The 18559-nt window shown below is 34.9% G+C and overlaps 1 protein-coding gene across 3 annotated transcripts in view; it reads right to left on the reverse strand.

Moving 5' to 3' along the window:
* The window catches only part of LOC140440098 (uncharacterized), a 457243-nt gene that overhangs the window by 237065 nt on the left and 201619 nt on the right, over positions 1-18559 (reverse strand). For all 3 annotated transcript variants that reach the window (XM_072530372.1, XM_072530371.1, XM_072530373.1), the window contains exon 5: positions 7902-8333. In XM_072530372.1, the coding sequence (XP_072386473.1) occupies positions 7902-8333 (432 nt within the window). The remainder of the gene's footprint in view (positions 1-7901; positions 8334-18559) is intronic.

Here is an 18559-nt window from a genome sequence, read left to right on the forward strand (position 1 = left end):
TGGTCATCTTCTGTTTTAAAAAATTCGAGTAGTTCGTCTTTTAAGTTCTAAAACTCTGTTTCTCAGTTCTAAAAAAGTTTCTCAAACACCCTTGATTTCACCGGACGAGTTTTGATATAGTTGATCATAGAAACAACAGTATGAATAACTTCACTCTGTTGGCTTCCATCAGTAGTTTTAACTACCAGAGCTTCTCGATGTAAAAAGCAATGAGTAATTATTAGTAACTGGATTTTAACTTAAAAATCCTTTGACTTAAAAATCCTTTATTAACTTAAATTAAATTAATTAACTTAAAAATCCTTTGACAGTTCCCGTCACTGCAGCAGCACCATCTGTACATATCGCAATACAATCCGTCCACTTAAGTCCGTGATCCTAAAAGAAGGTGTCAACAGTAGAAAATATATCAGTTCCAGTGGTTGTTGTTTCCAATTCACGACAGAATAGGAACTGTTTAATAATTTCCGGTCCGTACACAAATCTTACAAAAGATATCAATTGGGCATTTCCCGAAATGTCAGTGCTTTCGTCCAGTTGTAAAGCAAATTGTGTATTTGCCAATACCTCCCTAACATTACTTTGAATATCAATTGACCTATCTAATATACGTCGATGGACTGTGTCATTTGATAAAGCTACCTTTGATATTTGTTCAACAGCTTCCGGGCTTAACATTGTAGCAACTAATTCTTTACATGCCGGTAAAATAAGCTCTTCACCAATAGTATGGGCTTTCTGTTTTTTGGCAATTAATTCAGAAACTATATATGATGCTAAAAGTGCCTTATCTGGGAGTTTTATTCGTTTTTCCATTATAACTGAGGATGATTGAATGGAACAATGTAGACGTTGAAAATAATCGCGCGGTTTTTGGGAAACGCTTTGATGATTTTGTTTCAAATGTCTTTTCATCAAACAATTACGGATTGGCACTTAATTGATTGGTATAACGTGGTATATACCTAATAGTTAAACAAAATGGTTGAATGCATGATTGGTATATTATAACAAGTAAAAAATATAAATAAAAATATCGTATTCGTAAATCTTCCGACACACCAGTGTGTCGCGTGTGTCGGTGGTTGAGAACCGAGACGAAAATGCCACTGAACCTCTAAAAATCATACGAACAAGCTGAGTTTTGCTGAGAATGTTAACTTTGGGAAAATATACAAAACAGTTTACTACTCCTACCTCCCGGCTTTCCTCTAAAACCACTCCCCTCCTAAGAGAGAAAAACGGAAAAAATCTATTTACCAAGTATCTGTACGTCGTAGAAAAAAAACAGTTCAATAAAAAATTTTGCTGAGATAATTTTGAAGAAAAATATTTATTAGCACTTTTTGTGTAAAATGAAGTGTTCTCTCAGAAACAACGCTTGAAGCGACCCGCGATTTTAAATGTCAGCGAAATCAATTTTAAATAAAATTTGTATCAACTCGACGGTAAAAATTCGATATCTTTTGATCAGAGTGTCCTATCGGCAAATGTTAAAAAGCGTTTTTAAGGCGAAGAATGCCGCATTCTTATGCAATTTTCGAATTTAAAAAGGTCGAGGCCCTTGAAGGGCTATAGCATCGTGATGATAATGATGATCATGACTCTAATGGACGGTGATATCAGTGGTTCTCAGAAATGGACCTTCAAAGTATGAACCCAAACCAAAATAAATCATCTTTATCTACTGTATGTATTTTTACAATAACAGCATTTAATTACAAAACATATACAAGCATAAGTTCAGTGGAGAAGTAGGGAAAATATTATTACCACAATCAAATGAGTACGAAAAAACGGAGCAGACAAGCCTCAGGTTAATAGACGAAGTCATTAGAATAGAAAAATGTGGCACATGCAGATTTAGAAGGTCGCGCACCAGAATGATAATGATAATAAAAAATATTTCCACAAAATATATGTTTAGTCATATAATTTTGAACTCAAGACACTGTGTGGCGACAAGGGGCAATATATAAATTAATGCGAATAATCCTATGCAGAAAGACCACTGAGGTTATTAACGCCATGCTATCCAACAGATGTTTTAAAGTTATATTGGGAGACAAGACTAGTAACCAAAGAAAACTGAATAATGGACTTCCACAAGGATCCGTGCTGGCTCCCATACTTTTCAGCCTCTACATAGCAGACATGCCAGAAACCACATCAAAAAAGTTTGGATACGCAGACGACTGGACGCTTGCCGCAAGTCATAAAGAATTCGAGGTCACTGAACGCATTCTAACAAATGATTTAAATGCCCTAGGGAATTATTTCCGCAAATGGAGATTGCAACCCAATCCAACTAAGACAGAAGTGTCCTGCTTCCATTTGACCAACTATCCAGATGGCCAACTATCAACCTCAAATCCATTTTGAGGATAGACTCCTTAACTATAATAAACACCCAAAATACTTAGGTGTTACACTTGACAGAACGCTAAACTTTAAAGAGCATCTTACTAAGACTGCTGCAAAACTCCGAACTCGTAACAACATCCTGCAAAAGCTCTGCGGCACTACATGGGGCTCCTCAGCACCCACACTTAGATCGACAGCATTAGGACTGGTATACCCCGTAGCGGAGTACTGTGCACCAGTATGGATAAACAGTCCACATACTCACCGTGTTGATGTCCAACTCAACCAAGCCATGCGAACTATATCGGGCACAATCAAGGCCACGCCCACTTACTGGTTACCAGCTTTGAGTCATATAGCTCCACCACCCATCCGCCGGGAACATGCCCTTGTCAGAGAATTTACAAAAATCAATACTGATCCTGAGCTCCGCTCCCATGTCGGAACTTCCGCCAGAGACATAAATAGGCTCCGTTCAAGACACCCGCCTCTAAAAACAGCAAAAAGGCTAGTAGATCAAAACTTTAATGTAACTGAACGGTGGAAAGAACAATGGGAGAATAACGCTGCACCAGCTAACTGGAACATGCCATGTATTACAAGCAAACCTGAGGGCTTCAACCAACCGAGACGAATTTGGACCACACTCAATAGAATAAGGACGAACTGTGGCAGATGTTCCGACTCACTTTTTAGATGGGGAAAAATACAATCACCAAATTGCGACTGCGGCGCCGAAAGGCAAACAGTAAAACACATGGTAGAGGAATGCCCGATTAGATCCTATAACGGCAACCCTTCGGATTTCCTGGTTTCCTGGCTGCTACAAAAGAGTCAATCGAATATATTTATAATCTAGATGTTTGTTTGTAGAATAATATTTTTGTATTTACTGTTGTTTGTAATTTATATAATTTATATATATGTATATATATGAACCTGTGATTTAGCCATACGCTAAATAAATAAATAAATTTTGAACTCTACAGACTTTTTGATGAAACATATATCGTGAAAACCATGGACGTATTACGCTTATTTATACGTCCATGGTGAAAACCATCAAAATAAACCGTCTAAGATGGGTGAGCCATGCTAAAATGGCCGGTCGGAAGAAGAAGGGGGCGACCTAAGCTCAGGTGTCTGGACGATGTGTAGGACGATTTAAGAGAAATTGGAGTAAAGGTATGGAGAACACAGACAATCGACAGTAAAGGATGGAAGAATGTTTTGAGGCAGGCCAGGGCTTACGTAGGGCTGTAGCGCTAACTGATGATGATATGTTTAGTCAAGAGATTTTTGGCTGGTAAGAATTAGGTACTGGATATTAGGAATAAAGGTTTAAAACATTTTAAAAAGTTTTTCTATTTCATACTGATACGTAAACTAACAGCGTTGAGCATTAAACGAATAATATTGGTTTTTATACAAACAGTGTAAGAAGGAATATCAAAAGAGATAAAATAAATAATAAATAATGTTAACGCAACGAAGTTAACAAATCAACATAGGACAGACAAAATGGAGATAACCATTAGGTGCAGGAGAATCCTTTAGTAATAGTTTACTAGCTAATTGTAATTTGTGGTATATTCCTAAGAAAATATTTAATCAAAATTTTTCATTTGTGTAACTTCTGGCTCAGCTTTTAGTGTTAACGATGTAACGAAGCACGATGGGGGCTCAGTTAAATTAAAAATTTTCTGGTGTCTGTGCCGGGTTTCGAACCCGGGCCATACATAGTCTTATATTAGCATTTCTAACTCAATTTGGTTTATGGTCTAAAAATGCTATGTGAATTAGGAAGACATTTTTTGCGCTAAATATGTTATTACAAAAATGCCGTGATCAACGAAAAGATGCTTTTGCGTGCTTTGCAGATTTTGAAACGGCTTGAAATGTTTTAAGAATGTTTAAGAATGTTTTAAGAATGTTTTTAACGTACATGACAATTGGATTGAAGTTATAAAAGCCGCCTTATTTCAAGATTATAAGAATGATCAAAGAATACTTTTATTCAACAAAAAATTTAGAAAACAATATTACAAATAGAAAAGTCACTCTTGTACAGTCAAAAGTTAAGTGGTTGACTATTCAATGGCTTTCCTGTGTATCTTGGGCTTTCATTTTGTAAGCTACATCCATTCAGTTTTTGTTTAAATACAGTAATAATATCCATGTCTTGTTTGACAGTGTTAACTTAAAAAAAAGAAATTTTATAGATATACAAACTATCCAGCTCGATCTTTTATATTCCGAGGGAAAACAAATAAATGTTGACAAGAAAAAATATTTGGTAAAGCTTCTTCAATATATTCCTACAAATTATCAAGAATTTTATCAAAATATGAAAGACAGTGCATTTAAGCGGAATGATTTGGATGTAGGCTGTTTGTTTTTTTAAGCTAAAAGTAAACAATCCACCATTTTTAATAATAATGTTAGTTAAGTAATATTAACGACATATGTCGTTAATGATATAATTAGTTAATGTCGATAATATAATTAATGACATATGTGACATATACGTATGCTTTATAGATTATCAGAAGGCATTTGACAGAGTAAAACATGACAAATTAATGACTCTAATGCAAGAAATTGGAATTGACAACAAATATCTTAGAATTATCAGAAACATTTACTACAACCAAACAGCCAAAATCAAAATAGAAAACCAGTTAACTGATAAAATTGCAATAGAACGTGGAGTACGACAGGGCTGTATTTTGTCACCATTGTTCAACATTTATTCTGAATGGGTATTTAAGGAAGCTTTAGACGGTTGTGCGAAAGGAATACTAATAAACGGTGAATGGTTGAATAATATTAGATATGCAGATGACACTATAATTTTTGCCGATAATCTGAATGACTTACAGATATTAACAAATCGCATAACAGAAGTCAGCAACAGATACGGACTAGCTCTTAACATAAAGTAAACCAAATTTATGACAATTAGTAAAAAACCAATACTAAACGCTCATCTTACAATCAACCAACAGAATATCGAAAGAGTCGAGCAATATACATATCTAGGCACCAATTTAAATAGCCAATGGGACCACTCAACAGAAATTAAACAGCGAATAATAAAAGCAAAAGCAGCATTCGTTAGAATGAGAACCATTTTCAACAGTCGAGACATATCATTAAAAACAAAATGCCGTCTATTAAACTGCTACATATTCACAGTTCTGCTCTACGGAATGGAAGCATGGACACTGACTGTTGCATCTATGAATCGGCTCGAAGCTTTCGAAATGTGGTGTTACAGGCACATCTTACGTATATCCTGGGTTGACAGAGTTACTAATGTGGAGGTCCTGCGTAGAATGGGGAAAGAATGTGAAATTCTCATGACCGTCAAAACTAAAAAGTTGGAATATCTAGGACATGTAATGAGAAATCAAGAACGTTACGGCCTTCTCCAGCTGATTCTCCAAGGTAAAGTAAATGGTAAGAGAGGACCGGGAAGAAGACGCATTTCCTGGCTTCAAAATTTACGAAAGTGGTATAACACGACTACCACTGAACTGTTCCGCGCTGCAATAAATAAAGTAAAGATAGCCGTGATGATCGCCAACATCCGGAACGGATAGGCACTTTAAGAAGAAGAAGTAATATTAGTAGTTAACTGATTATTTGTTTGTCTTCACTAAGATATCAAAAACATTTTTTTGTAAGAAATAAATAGTTGGACTAACTGTGTTATTTTAAATGTATTAGCTTATAGGGTACCTAGGTTTAATGTAACCAGTAAAATATTTAGATATCACTTATTTTTAAAGATTTAAAACAAATTTAATCATCTTAGTCAACATACAATTACTAAAACAATTGGACATTGGTAGCCTCTCATCATTTTCCTTGAATAAAGTAATATTCTTATCAGTTAAGCCACTCTGGTTCTCTTGGCCTCAATTAAGATGAAATACCTAGCTTTTCATGGAGATAAAGAAAATAGAAAGAAATATAGAACCAGAAATATCAAACGAAATATTAATAATATTGAATATAATATATGAATTGATGAACATCTGATAATAAAAACCTATAACGTGCAGTAAAGCATAACATTTACAACAACTTAATAAGATCGGTTTTGATATATGGGCTAAAACAAGGACTTTATCCCAAAATGACGAGATACTGCTTGGTATCTTTGAGAAGGAAATAGGTACTTCGAAATATTATGGGATCGTAAATGAAAATGAGCTATGGCGTCGAAGATATAACTTTGGACTATGCCAGCTATATACAGATCCAAATATGAAATTTATTAAGGTACAGAGGCTAACACTGGGCACATTTGCTAGGATCTAGGTTGTCAGTGATAATGAGTACACGAAGAGATTAACATTCTCACACCCAGAGGACAGAAGAAGTAAATGATGTATCCTCGATATGTTATTGAGTTACTAGTAGTGGTATTTTTTTTTATTGATTTCCTCTTTTATTATGGGTAACCACATTATACTGCATTCTGTCGAGGAATTTGCGACACAATTGGTCTCATTTAGCATAATTTAATTAGAGCCGCTTCTTTGATTTTTCTCTTTTTACCATCTGTTTCTTTTAGCACTGTACTTGAATCTTTCCACTGAACGCTACGTTCATTTTCCTACGCGTGTTTACATATTTGAGATCTACCAAATTCTTTATTCTTAATATAAGATTGATCTTCACTTTGTCTAACATGATCTTAATGTTTCACCTAAATAAAAATGATAGCATTTGCAGGATATTTTATAAATATTTCAAAGTGTTTGTTGTTTTAACTGTTTATTGAATTTATTTGCTATCGTTTAAGTTTTTCCGATAATCCTTTTATGTAGTGTATTGTTATTATTCTCGTATTATTCCTTGTGGATGCTGTAGGATTCCGTTCTACGTTCCATTTGGTGGATTCTTGAAAATTCATTATTTATAAACGACAAAGGATACTCATTTTTATTTTAAAGACGAATTACATGCTAGGATTTTTATAATAATATATGCTATGAAAACAATATAAAGTAAAAGAAAATGACTCCAAAAGCACACGAAAATGAAATGAATGGATACAAGAAATATAATATAGGGAAAGAAGTGATTCTGCATACATTGTTTTGAATATGAGACATTACTGAGTATCATCCAGTAAGTATCATCGGAGTTTATAAGGAAACTAAAAGACCAATCCTACGACAAATGTGATGTATTAAAATGCAAGTTTATTCTATTATGTACTAATGTTAGTTTCGATTTTAGTAACAAAAAAATAAGACTTGCAATTAGCTAGTTCTATTACAAAAATAAATGAATTTAAAAATAATCCAAATAAAATTCTTGGTAAATGAATATTATTTTTGTACGTTGTGTCAAAATATCTTAATGGTATTAGTAGTTAAAATGAATTTTATTGCCAATTCTTTTCAATAGAAAAAGTAAACAAAACTAGAAAATGCAATCACCCACAAACCAACCGGCATAGATTACAAATAATTAGCCCACATGATTTGACAGCCGTTTGTTGCCATCAGACCACTCACCTGGCACATTTCCCGCGGCCGGCAAGGCAGCCTCATTTTTCTTCTTCTTCAATTTCGCCTTTTCTTCCGCCCCTTTCCTTAAGCTGAACCGGAAACTCGCCAATCTCGAGAAAAACCCGCCGAGCTTGCCCGATGCTTTCGATTGTTTCGCATCTTTCTGCGCATGAGCTACTTCACGGTGTATATCGCGCGCTTCCATGTTGTTGACTGAAGAAGCCGAGACCGATTTGAAAGCGCTCTTGTGTCCTGCGCCGCTGAAGCTCGTTTCAAATGGTTTTTCGACATAGTGGGGCTGAGCAGCTGTTGCAGTTTGAGTGTTGTGACCAAAGCCCATGCCGATGTCCAAGTGCGTGTGTTTGTATTGAATACCATCGCGGTCTATGTAGGCTTTGACCACCGTGCCGTCCTTGTCCTTCTTTATCAGTTGGCTGCCTGCAAAAAAGAGACAGAATGAAAACAATTGTGCGTTTGTTTACTATTTTGCATTGGAATGCGGGAGGCGTACGTACAGAGTGATTCTGTCGGATATAAAAATATTTATGTTATTGAAATATACATAAAATGTATAATATTCATACTCCCATTTTTTACAAAGATTTTTAGAACAATTTTAAAATTAGGTTTATAGATAGTTACTGCAAAAATTATATTGTTTAATTATTGGTTTATAAATGAGGAAATAGTCTCAGAGATAAGGCACTTTTTAGCCGTAGTAGCTATTGTATTATTAATAAACGTAAGTTTTTTATACATTTATTAACTCTTTTTTAAGACCCATTACTTGATACAACAAATTTCAGCACTCCACAACACCAGTGCCGCTAAGAATATCAGCCACTTGGTGAACAACGAAGATAATTATGGGAAAAATAATGAAACTAATTAGAATTAATTAATTATTATAGCTTTTTGGGAAATTTTAAAAGTAGATACTTGATGAAATAGTTTTTGTTATGTTAAATATATTTACATACAACATATAGAGGAATTATATATACAGAGCGGACCAAAAGTCTGGAAATACCTAATTATCTCTTAAATGGATGATACGAATTGTACAAAAGGTGGGATACACCTATTCTGCAATAATAGTTAAAATTTGATGCTTGTAATGTTGCCAGATTTACCAGAGTTGCCAGATTATTGTTGGAATCCTCTCTTCATTATGAGTTCAACCGTTTGTAACACTTGGTATTTTATCCAGTACGAAGGTTTTAAATAAATAAAGCTTCCCAGTACCAAACAGTTTTAAAGTAATTCAGTAAATGTATTTATAATGCTGTGATATTGATATTAATTCATAAAACTAACAATAGTTTGGTAAAATAAATTGTATTAATAATCAAAGCTGACAGTTGTTTTATGTGTTTTTAAAAGCTCTACAATAGAGATGGTTTTGGGCTTATAAAATAAAGCGCTTTGAGGAATACATCCTCACGCAGAGCTGCACAAATACATGATGTAGGTCATTCTTCACTATTGCGTGTATTACATAACAATTCGGGAGATAAAGGGGCAGAATCCAACTCTCACCTTCACGCTAGTGTCCCTTGTAAATCGAGCAATCCAACTGGAGATCCGGTATCGAACCCGGGTGGAAAGTTAGGTCGGAAACTGACGAGAGCGGGTGAAATTGCCCCTTCGAAAAGCGGGTTTGGCATTGGATTAACTACCCAACCCTGTAAAAAACCTTTTGTTATAAAAGCTACAAAGAAAGAAACCGGAATGTCCAACCTGCAAACGAAATAAGGATAATTATTTAAAAATTTGCACGTGAAACGTAAGGAGCCTTTATCAGCCTGGAGCCACCGCTCTGTTCGTAGAAGAAATGAATAAAGCCAAAGCAGATATCATTGCTTTACAGGAAATGAGGTGGACTACCTCAGGCATCCAACCCGACACGAATTTGGTACCAGATTTCTTGTAAGCAGCAAGTTCAAACATAGTATAATTGATTTCAAAGCTATTGATCGTAGGATATGTCGAATAAGACTTAAAGGGAAGTTCGCTAATATTAGCATTATTGTCATCCATGCTCTAACTGTTGAAAAAGACATGTTCTATGAGGCACTAGACCGAGAGTACGATGAGTGCCCAAAAAATAACATCAAAATAATAGCAGGAGACTTTAATGCCAAAGTCGGAAGCGAGAATTTATTTTCGCTCTCAGAATCGCGGTCTCAGAATCATAAATTTTGCGATATAGAAGAACATGGTAATAGCTAGGACACGATTTCCCCATAAAAATATACATAAGGGAACTTGGAAATCTCCTGATAATAAAACAATTAACCAAATAGATCATATAATCATCGATGCAAGACACTGCTCTAACTTATTAGATTTTAGGTCTTTTAAAGGAATAAACATAGATAGTTATCACTATTTAGTGAGATCACGATTTAAAGAAAGAATATCCAATTTAAAAAAGGAGATGGGGAAAAGGAGAAAAAAAATTGACATTAATAATCTAAAAGATCTCGACATTGCAAATATACAGACAGCAAGTAGAAGATCAAATAAGGACAGAAAACTTAGAAGAAGAAGACAATAACCAACCATGGATAACCAACTGAGATGGATTCTGAAGACCTACAGATTCTATGGGTCAGAAGACGGAGGGAAGGAGGGAAGTTGGCAGGAATCGACAGGAGTGGCGACTTCTTTGTGAGCAGATCAAGATCCACAACGGATTGTCAAGCCATTCGAGCATATCAATACCATTCCCATTCCTCTAGATGAGATCAATCCCCATACATTGGTGCTAAAATGACCCGCTGCTCGATATCTAGCAACATATAAAGGATTAAATATATTATTATCTGATCTATACACCACAATTTTGCCCTGTCCCAAAAATCTTGATTTTGTAGCTGATGGTTTAAAGCAAATATAAGCCTTCATTGCTTCTGTTGTCATGTAAAAGCTTGTTTTTTGCTGCAGTTCGGTATCTAAGATGCAATGCTTTAATTCTGCGCCAAGTTGTGGTCTTTCTTTCAGGAAACTGTGACATAATTCTTGCAGTTTTCGCGTCTTCAAAGGATTCTCTTCTAATCTCTCCAAAAGCGTACGATCTTTATAAGTGGTAGATATTTTTGGTCTTCCAGAACCTTGCTTTCTTTCGAGAGTTTCTTGTTCTCTCCATCTTGTATTAATATTAAAAACTGTTATTTTGCTATTGTTAAAATGGTTCGCTAATTTATCCTTTAAAATAAACTGCTCAATATTCTACAAAATACGCTTCAAGAGTCGTATCAGTTTTTTTAGGAACCAGCTGTACACTTCAAAAATACACTCATTGGCAAAATTAACGTCATGTTAGATGTCTCGAATTTCCTAAACCTGTTGTCTGATTTGAGTGATGTTTTTAGTATGTTATAGTTATATTATTAAAGAATATCGATGTAATAATATTGTTGCTAGACAGGTCAGTGTCATTTTATACCGGGTGTAACAATCATACTGTGTTTTTTCCTTCAAGTTCGGAACACCCTGTGGAATATTCTAGCACATATACAATATTGAAATTAAAACTCAGTTATAGACTCAGGTTTTCTTAACATTTTCTTTTTTGATTCAATTGCTTGTGTTTGATAATAAAAAGTTACGTTCGTTAACAACTACCCATGTTTTTCATCACTAAATCCTCACTTTCTGCTTTTTTTCACCGGCATATTTAAAGTAACAACCATAAAATCTGAGTATTTTCTCTTTAGTCTATATATTGTTAATATTGTTTAGATAATATCATAATACGAATGTTGGTGAAGTATTTTGAATTTATATTACAATGGTAGTACAATATGAAACCTGTTTAAGAAGAAATAAAACACAAAGATGTCAGACTCAAACAAAATACGGATTTTAAACACATTAACTTTATTGTACAGTTTGAACTTAAATTGGTTTTTTAAGTATTTTTTCGGCTTTAATAGCGTGTGTTTCCCCCACGAGCCCTTACAACTGCAGTTATTTGTCTTCTCATACTTCTGATAACGCTATCGATCAGTTGTTGAGGCAGTCTCTCCCATTCCTCAATCAAAGCAATTCTGACTTCCTCTCTATTTTGAATAGCAGGAACCCGTGCCCTAAGTTTTCTGCCTAACATGTCCCACACATGCTCTATCGGGTTCAGGTCTGGGGAACAAGCTGGCCAATTCATCGTTGTTATACCCACTTGTAATAAGAAATCTCTTACATAGCCTTGGAGAATATCTCTGATATACCTATCTGCTGTTAATGCTCTATCATCAATCACCACTAACTCTGTGCTTGCTTCCAAAAATATACCGCCCTACACGATAATTGAACCTCCACCTTCTCCTTGGCGTCGATACAATTTTTCTCTACCGTCGATGTAATTTACACAGAAACGGCTCTCGTCCGTAAAGAGAATTTGACTCCAGTGGTTATCATTCCAATTTTGATGGAAAAATTTCGTGATTCCACGAACATTTTGCAACAGGTTTTTGGTTTGAACTACCGTTTGACGTCTACTACGTAATGTTTGCAACGTTATAAATCGATCATCTACAACCGTGGTTAAACGTTTTCTACCTTGTCTCCTTCTTCTTACATACTCCCCGGTTTGTCTCCAACGACTTACACAACGATGGATGGTTGATGGTGATTTACCAAATATTCCAGCAACTTCCCTGTAAGTTCGACCATTTTCGACCATTGTTACGGCCCTAGCAATATCAGTCGGTATTAAATCACCCATTTTTACTTACTCTTTGCAATAAGAACACCACTGATTAGAACAAATCAAAAGAAAAATCACATCCAACAAACTCAAACAAATTAACTTATCAATTAAATACAAGTTTGTACTTTGGATCAACAGACAGAACGACTGTAAAATGTAAAACACAATACAAATAAACAAATTAATTTGACATTTTTCTTGTGACAAGGAGCATTCAAAGCTATGTAGATAATATAGTCTATAAAATACAAATATAAAGAAATATTGCATTAATAACTTGTTCCTTTAAATTTTCCGGTGTGTGTATTAAATTGTTAACTTCTCATAGCCTACTTTAGGCTTGTTTATTAAACTAGGCAGAAAATGAGGATTTATTGATGAAAAACATGGCTAGTTGTTAACGTACCTAACTTTTTTATTATCAAACACAAGCAAATGAATCAAAAAAGAAAATGTTAAGAAAGCTTGTGGCTATAATTGAGATTTAATTTCAATATTTTATATATGCTAGAATATTCCACAGGATGTTCCGAACTTGAAGGAAAAAACACAGTATGATTGTTACACCCGGTATAAAATGACATTGACCTGTCTAGCAACAATATTATTACATCGATATTCTTAAATATTATAACTGTAACATACTAAAAAAATTACTAAAATAGGACAACAGGTTTAGGAAATTCGAGACATCTAGCATGTCCCATTTTTAAGGTGTTCCGTTAATTTTGCCGGTGTGTGTATGTTAAATATAGTTTAGCCTTTGTGGGACCGCATCCTCCCGGATACCTGATTCTAGATGCTGCTGAACTCCTGAACGTCCATTTCTTGCGAGGATATCTCTCGTCTTAATAAGTCTTCCCTTGTGGTATAAATTTCTGGTCCTCTTCATGGTCAGGTCCTCCCTCTTAGGGGTCTGCTTTTCTGAGATGGTTGCATTTGTAACTATGCCTTGACCTGTCGAACCTTCAATGAATCTGTAGGATGCTGTCTCTATTCTGATAAGCTTCTTCTAGTTAGTCGCTGCTGCGTACTGGGATTGCATATAACATCACAGCTGAATCTATCACAGCTATATCTGAATCTTGTTATCTGCGATAAATGGCTAATATAGAGAGCTAGGATAGAAGAAGCACGGACGTCCTCTTTTTGATTTCTTGGTTTCTGGTAAAGTCGGGTTTTCCGTCGAGGTGGTTGACAATATATTCGCTCTGGATTGTGTAAGTAGTACCAGTCTAGTGATCCAGCATGGAGTATTGTATTTTTCCTCTATTAGAAGTTGCCTTTGTTGTGCAAGATTTATTATTCCATACCCAATGTTTAGGTGGCGTATTGTGAGTTGAACTACGTTTCATCAACAAAAATAAATAGACCTGTTCTGTTTTGGCTAACAGCGAAAAAAACCAATTTCTGAATTAAAATTTGTATTGTAACGTGTTTCATAATAAAACGAGCGGTTCTAATCTATGTAAATATATTTATTTATAAGCTTACAGTACGATCATATCTTATCAACTAACTAAAGTAATACCAGCGCGGCTTATATATAGAAGTCGTTATTTACTAGAATAATCTGGAACAGTCCACCTCTATTCTCGCTTGTATGAACGTCTCGATCTGTCAGCCCGTCGATACATCTTGAAGATTCTCCAACACACATCAGCGTTTAGAGAAATACAACCGTTATATGGGGTACGTCAAAATTAACTTGTTCGTTACACTACTCCCCTCTTAGATCTGAGTGTCCCGATCAGCAACTCTATATGTAAGCACAGGATGGCGGAATATACAGGACTCTCCAGCTCTGCATGAATCCATCAGAAATAAATAACAGTCTATTGTCTTTGAAGGACACGACCTCTTCGAATTAATGCAACACACAATAATTCGTACGCTGGTTTCTCGGAAGATCACTTCAAGCATGCTTCTCATAATCTTCCAATTCAAATTTTCTGGTGCATGGCCTATCTTTGGTAAGGCCAAATTCTTGATGTCATAATTGCACACAATTTTATTAAAATTAGTTAGAGCACCCATATGTCCTCGTAGCTTGCCCTGTCTGTATAAGACTTCCTGGTCACCATACACAGCAAAGGATCGAGGACCATCTTCTAATTCAATAGGCTAGAGAGGCGTTATGTGGAACACTAAAAAGATCGTGTTGAACTTCTGTGGTCACACCGAATCTAGCACTGTTTCTTTCTGCGTAATTTGACATAAATTCCTTAAAGCTTGGTCGCCGGTCATCTTGATCTCATGTTGTCGGGTGTTGCTTCATTTGAGCCAGCATAAGGTGCCAGATGTTTTATGTGGACAACTTTTGGTTTACCTTTTGGCAGCTTCTTAATTCGGTACATTACGTCATTTATTTCATACGGGCCGACTTTGCAGTTTAAGAGACAAACCTCGACGACGTTGTGGATTAAACAATCAAACAAGATCACCTACTTCAACGCTTTCATTTTTGCATCGAGAATCATATTGATCTTTCATTCTGTCACTGGCTAATTGGATGTGTTGTCGGACAAGTTCATGAACGTTGTTCATTCTTAACAACATTCTTAGACAAATACACTTCTCCAATAAATTAACGCACCACTTTGAAATATTAAAATATTTTATTAGCGTTAATAAAAATTTCCATTGTAATGTTATATTTTGCAAGCCCCTTGTATATGCTATTCGTAAACTCTATATTTATTGACTGTGTTTTATCCCTATAGTTTTTTTTTGCGACAAAACAAAAAGAATCAAAAAATGTACTAATTCTATAAATATACTAATTTCCAAGTGTCCACGAATTTTATTCGGCTACTGTTTAATTGTTGATTAATGTTAATTGTGTTTATTATAGAGCGTCAATCACGTAATTTAACCCGAGATGAATGTGCCCAAGCAGTGATACTGTCTAAAGAAGGTTGGAGTTACCGAAGAATTGGTCGTCGGTTTAATGTGTCCCAGACATCCGTCTCACGGGTGTTAGGAAGATTCCTCGAAACAGGGGATCATACTCACAGTCCAGGGCAAGGACGAAACCGGGTAACTACCCCTACTCAAGATCGATTTTCAAGAATTTCTGCTCTTCGACAACGTTTTGTAACATATCGAAGTCTACAAATTCAGCTTCGAGACGTGCATGCTATACAAATTAGTACTGAAACTGTTCGACACCGACTTAGGGAATACAACTTAACACCTAGGATTGCCGCCTGAGGTAATCTATTAACTGCAGAGCATCGAAGGGGGAGACTACATTTTGCCAGACATATTGTTAATTGGTTAGAGGCTGACTGGGAACAAGTGGTATTTACTGATGAATCCTGATTTTGTTTGTACAATAACGACAGACGTGTTCGTGTGTTGCGACGACCCAACTAACGATATGCTCAGTGTAACTTCTCACACACCACTTTTTTTATGGAGGATCCGTTATGGTGTGGAGTGGTATTTCTTTTTCCGACGTACGGACCTAGTGGTCATACAAAATGGAACTGTTACAGCTGAAAGGTACATATTGTATATCATGGAGCAACATGTAGTAAAATTCGCTCCTTATATCGGTGAAAATTTCTTACTAATGCAAGATAATGACAGACCTAACGCTGCACAGATCGTCAAAAAGTATCTAGAAGAGGTAGAAATTAACACTATGGAATGGCCAGCACATAGTCCTGATTTAAATCCGATTGAAAATCTCTGGGATATCCTTGGTAGACGATTAAGAGCAACACCGATCCAACCAAACAACTTACAGGAAGAGGGAGAGAGGCTGATCCAGATTTGGAGAGAACTAGACAAAAATGAAATACGGCAATTAATTTTAAGTATGGGCCAACGACGTGAGACTATTATACGTAGTAGAGGTGGAAACACTCGTTATTAAGACTTTTTTCATATTTTAGTTTACTTTTCTTATCATTATTTTTTTAGAATTTTCCGTTTTATTTTTTTTTCTCCAGTACTTCAACATTTTCTGATGATTAGACAAATTGTTATAAATACTAATAAAATGTAGAATAAATCTGGTAAAGTTTTATTTTTTATTCTTTGCCTGTTTACAAATAAAATTGATTTATTGAAGTGGTGCGTTAATTTCTTGGAGAAGTGTATATATTGAAAACTATATATTATATATGTTAAAAACTGGTTTTTGAAACATCGAAACTAAGCCAAAAAAACTAAAAAAAAAAGAAATCTCAGGCCACAGAGCTTCTGATAGTGAAATAAAGACAATATAAACGTTAGGATATTATGGACTACTGTTATAAAAATACAACACAAAGGTCCTTTTCATCATATTAAAGGAGTTAATGTTTGGCTGTAAACCAATTTTGCACAAAACACAAGAGAAAAACAATAAAGTCATTTATGATCAATTACAGTGTTGCATTTTTACTGTTGCAAATTGCTTATTGGATACAATAGCTATCAATGGGTCTTTTTTAGCGTTAATAACAGGTAATCCCATCGAGGTTAAGACACACATTACAACAGTACAAGGTTACTGCAATATCATTAGAACGTGTTCAACATTAGTATGTACAGTTAGCAACTAATTTATACAAATTATTTTTATTATGCTTCCATTATTTATTACAGGCTGACTTCCCATAATTTATTCGGCAAGACTTCTAATAGGCCTGCTTGTAATAATATAAATAAGATACAAAATTTGACAATGATAATAAAGCGTAGACAATTAATGTTCAATCATTTTTTTTTATTAAAATATGCCAGTTACATGTTCTTGATCCTACGACTCTATCGGTTTAGTTTTTGCGTATAACCCGGAAAATCATTTTTTAATAGAGGCAAAAGAGCAAGATAGTTGAGGAATTACGATATCCAGTAAATAATCCAAAATGAAGTTTACTATTATGGGGCTGAGCGGACTACCCATAGGTGCTCCAAATATTTGGCAATAGAATTTCTATTCTATATTCTAGTTTAGCTTTAATGAAAAAAGGGACACGACCGTCAATTTAGATGTCAAGATATACTTGACTAAAATAGTGGAGGGTTGTCGGTCAAAATTTGGAGAATAAAAAAAATATTACTTGCTACATGTTCCTTTATTTTTATTTTTTTCATTTTTTAACGATTTTTTGATTTCTTTCATTCCATGATTTAATGCTCAAACACTCTAGTCGTGAGATATTTCTAGTTTATTTCATACTTAAGTCCGTTTCGTTGCTTGAACTGTATTCGCTTGGTAAAAAGATAATAACCTAATCTAAAGAACGTTTTCTTTTAACTAATTGATGGATTCGACCTTTACTTGATGAAAATTCATTTTATGTAACAATAAAACACTGAAAACTTTGTTTTCAAAACTTCCACAACATTTATTATAAAATCTTAGCAGTACAGATGTTTCAGCTGATTGCCTTTCTCAAGTGATCTATTTTTAGCATGCGTTTACACTTTATAGTCTTTAATGAAATAGGTTGAGGAGGGGAAAACTTTTTGTCTCATGTTGGTCATTCAGAATTATATCTGTGTTTTTTAATTTGTTAATTTCCATAGATTCTAACAAGGATAGCTTAAGAGGACCCTTAAGCTAGCGGGGACACATGAGCGGAATCCAATTTAACCTACGTAATATTTTTTCACCAATTTTTCACTAATTTATTACCACCCTAATAATTTTTCACCACCAAACCAACCTTAAGGGGAGCGATTCTGCTGGCTTAAGATTCAAGCTAGCAGAATTCAAAAAAGAAACTTTTTGTTGATGGCATATTTTTTCACCCATTTTTCACTAATTTATTACCACCCTAATAATTTTTCACCACCAAACCACCCTTAATGGGAGCGATTCTGCTGGCTTAAGGTTCAAGCTAGCAGAATAATAAAATAAAAAATCTTTTTGTTAATGGCATATTTTTTCACCAATTTTTCACTAATTTATTACCACCCTAATAATTTTTCACCACCAAACCAACCTTAA

This window comes from Diabrotica undecimpunctata, chromosome 4 (genome assembly GCF_040954645.1).
Source record: "Diabrotica undecimpunctata isolate CICGRU chromosome 4, icDiaUnde3, whole genome shotgun sequence".
In the NCBI taxonomy this organism is placed as follows: domain Eukaryota; kingdom Metazoa; phylum Arthropoda; class Insecta; order Coleoptera; family Chrysomelidae; genus Diabrotica; species Diabrotica undecimpunctata.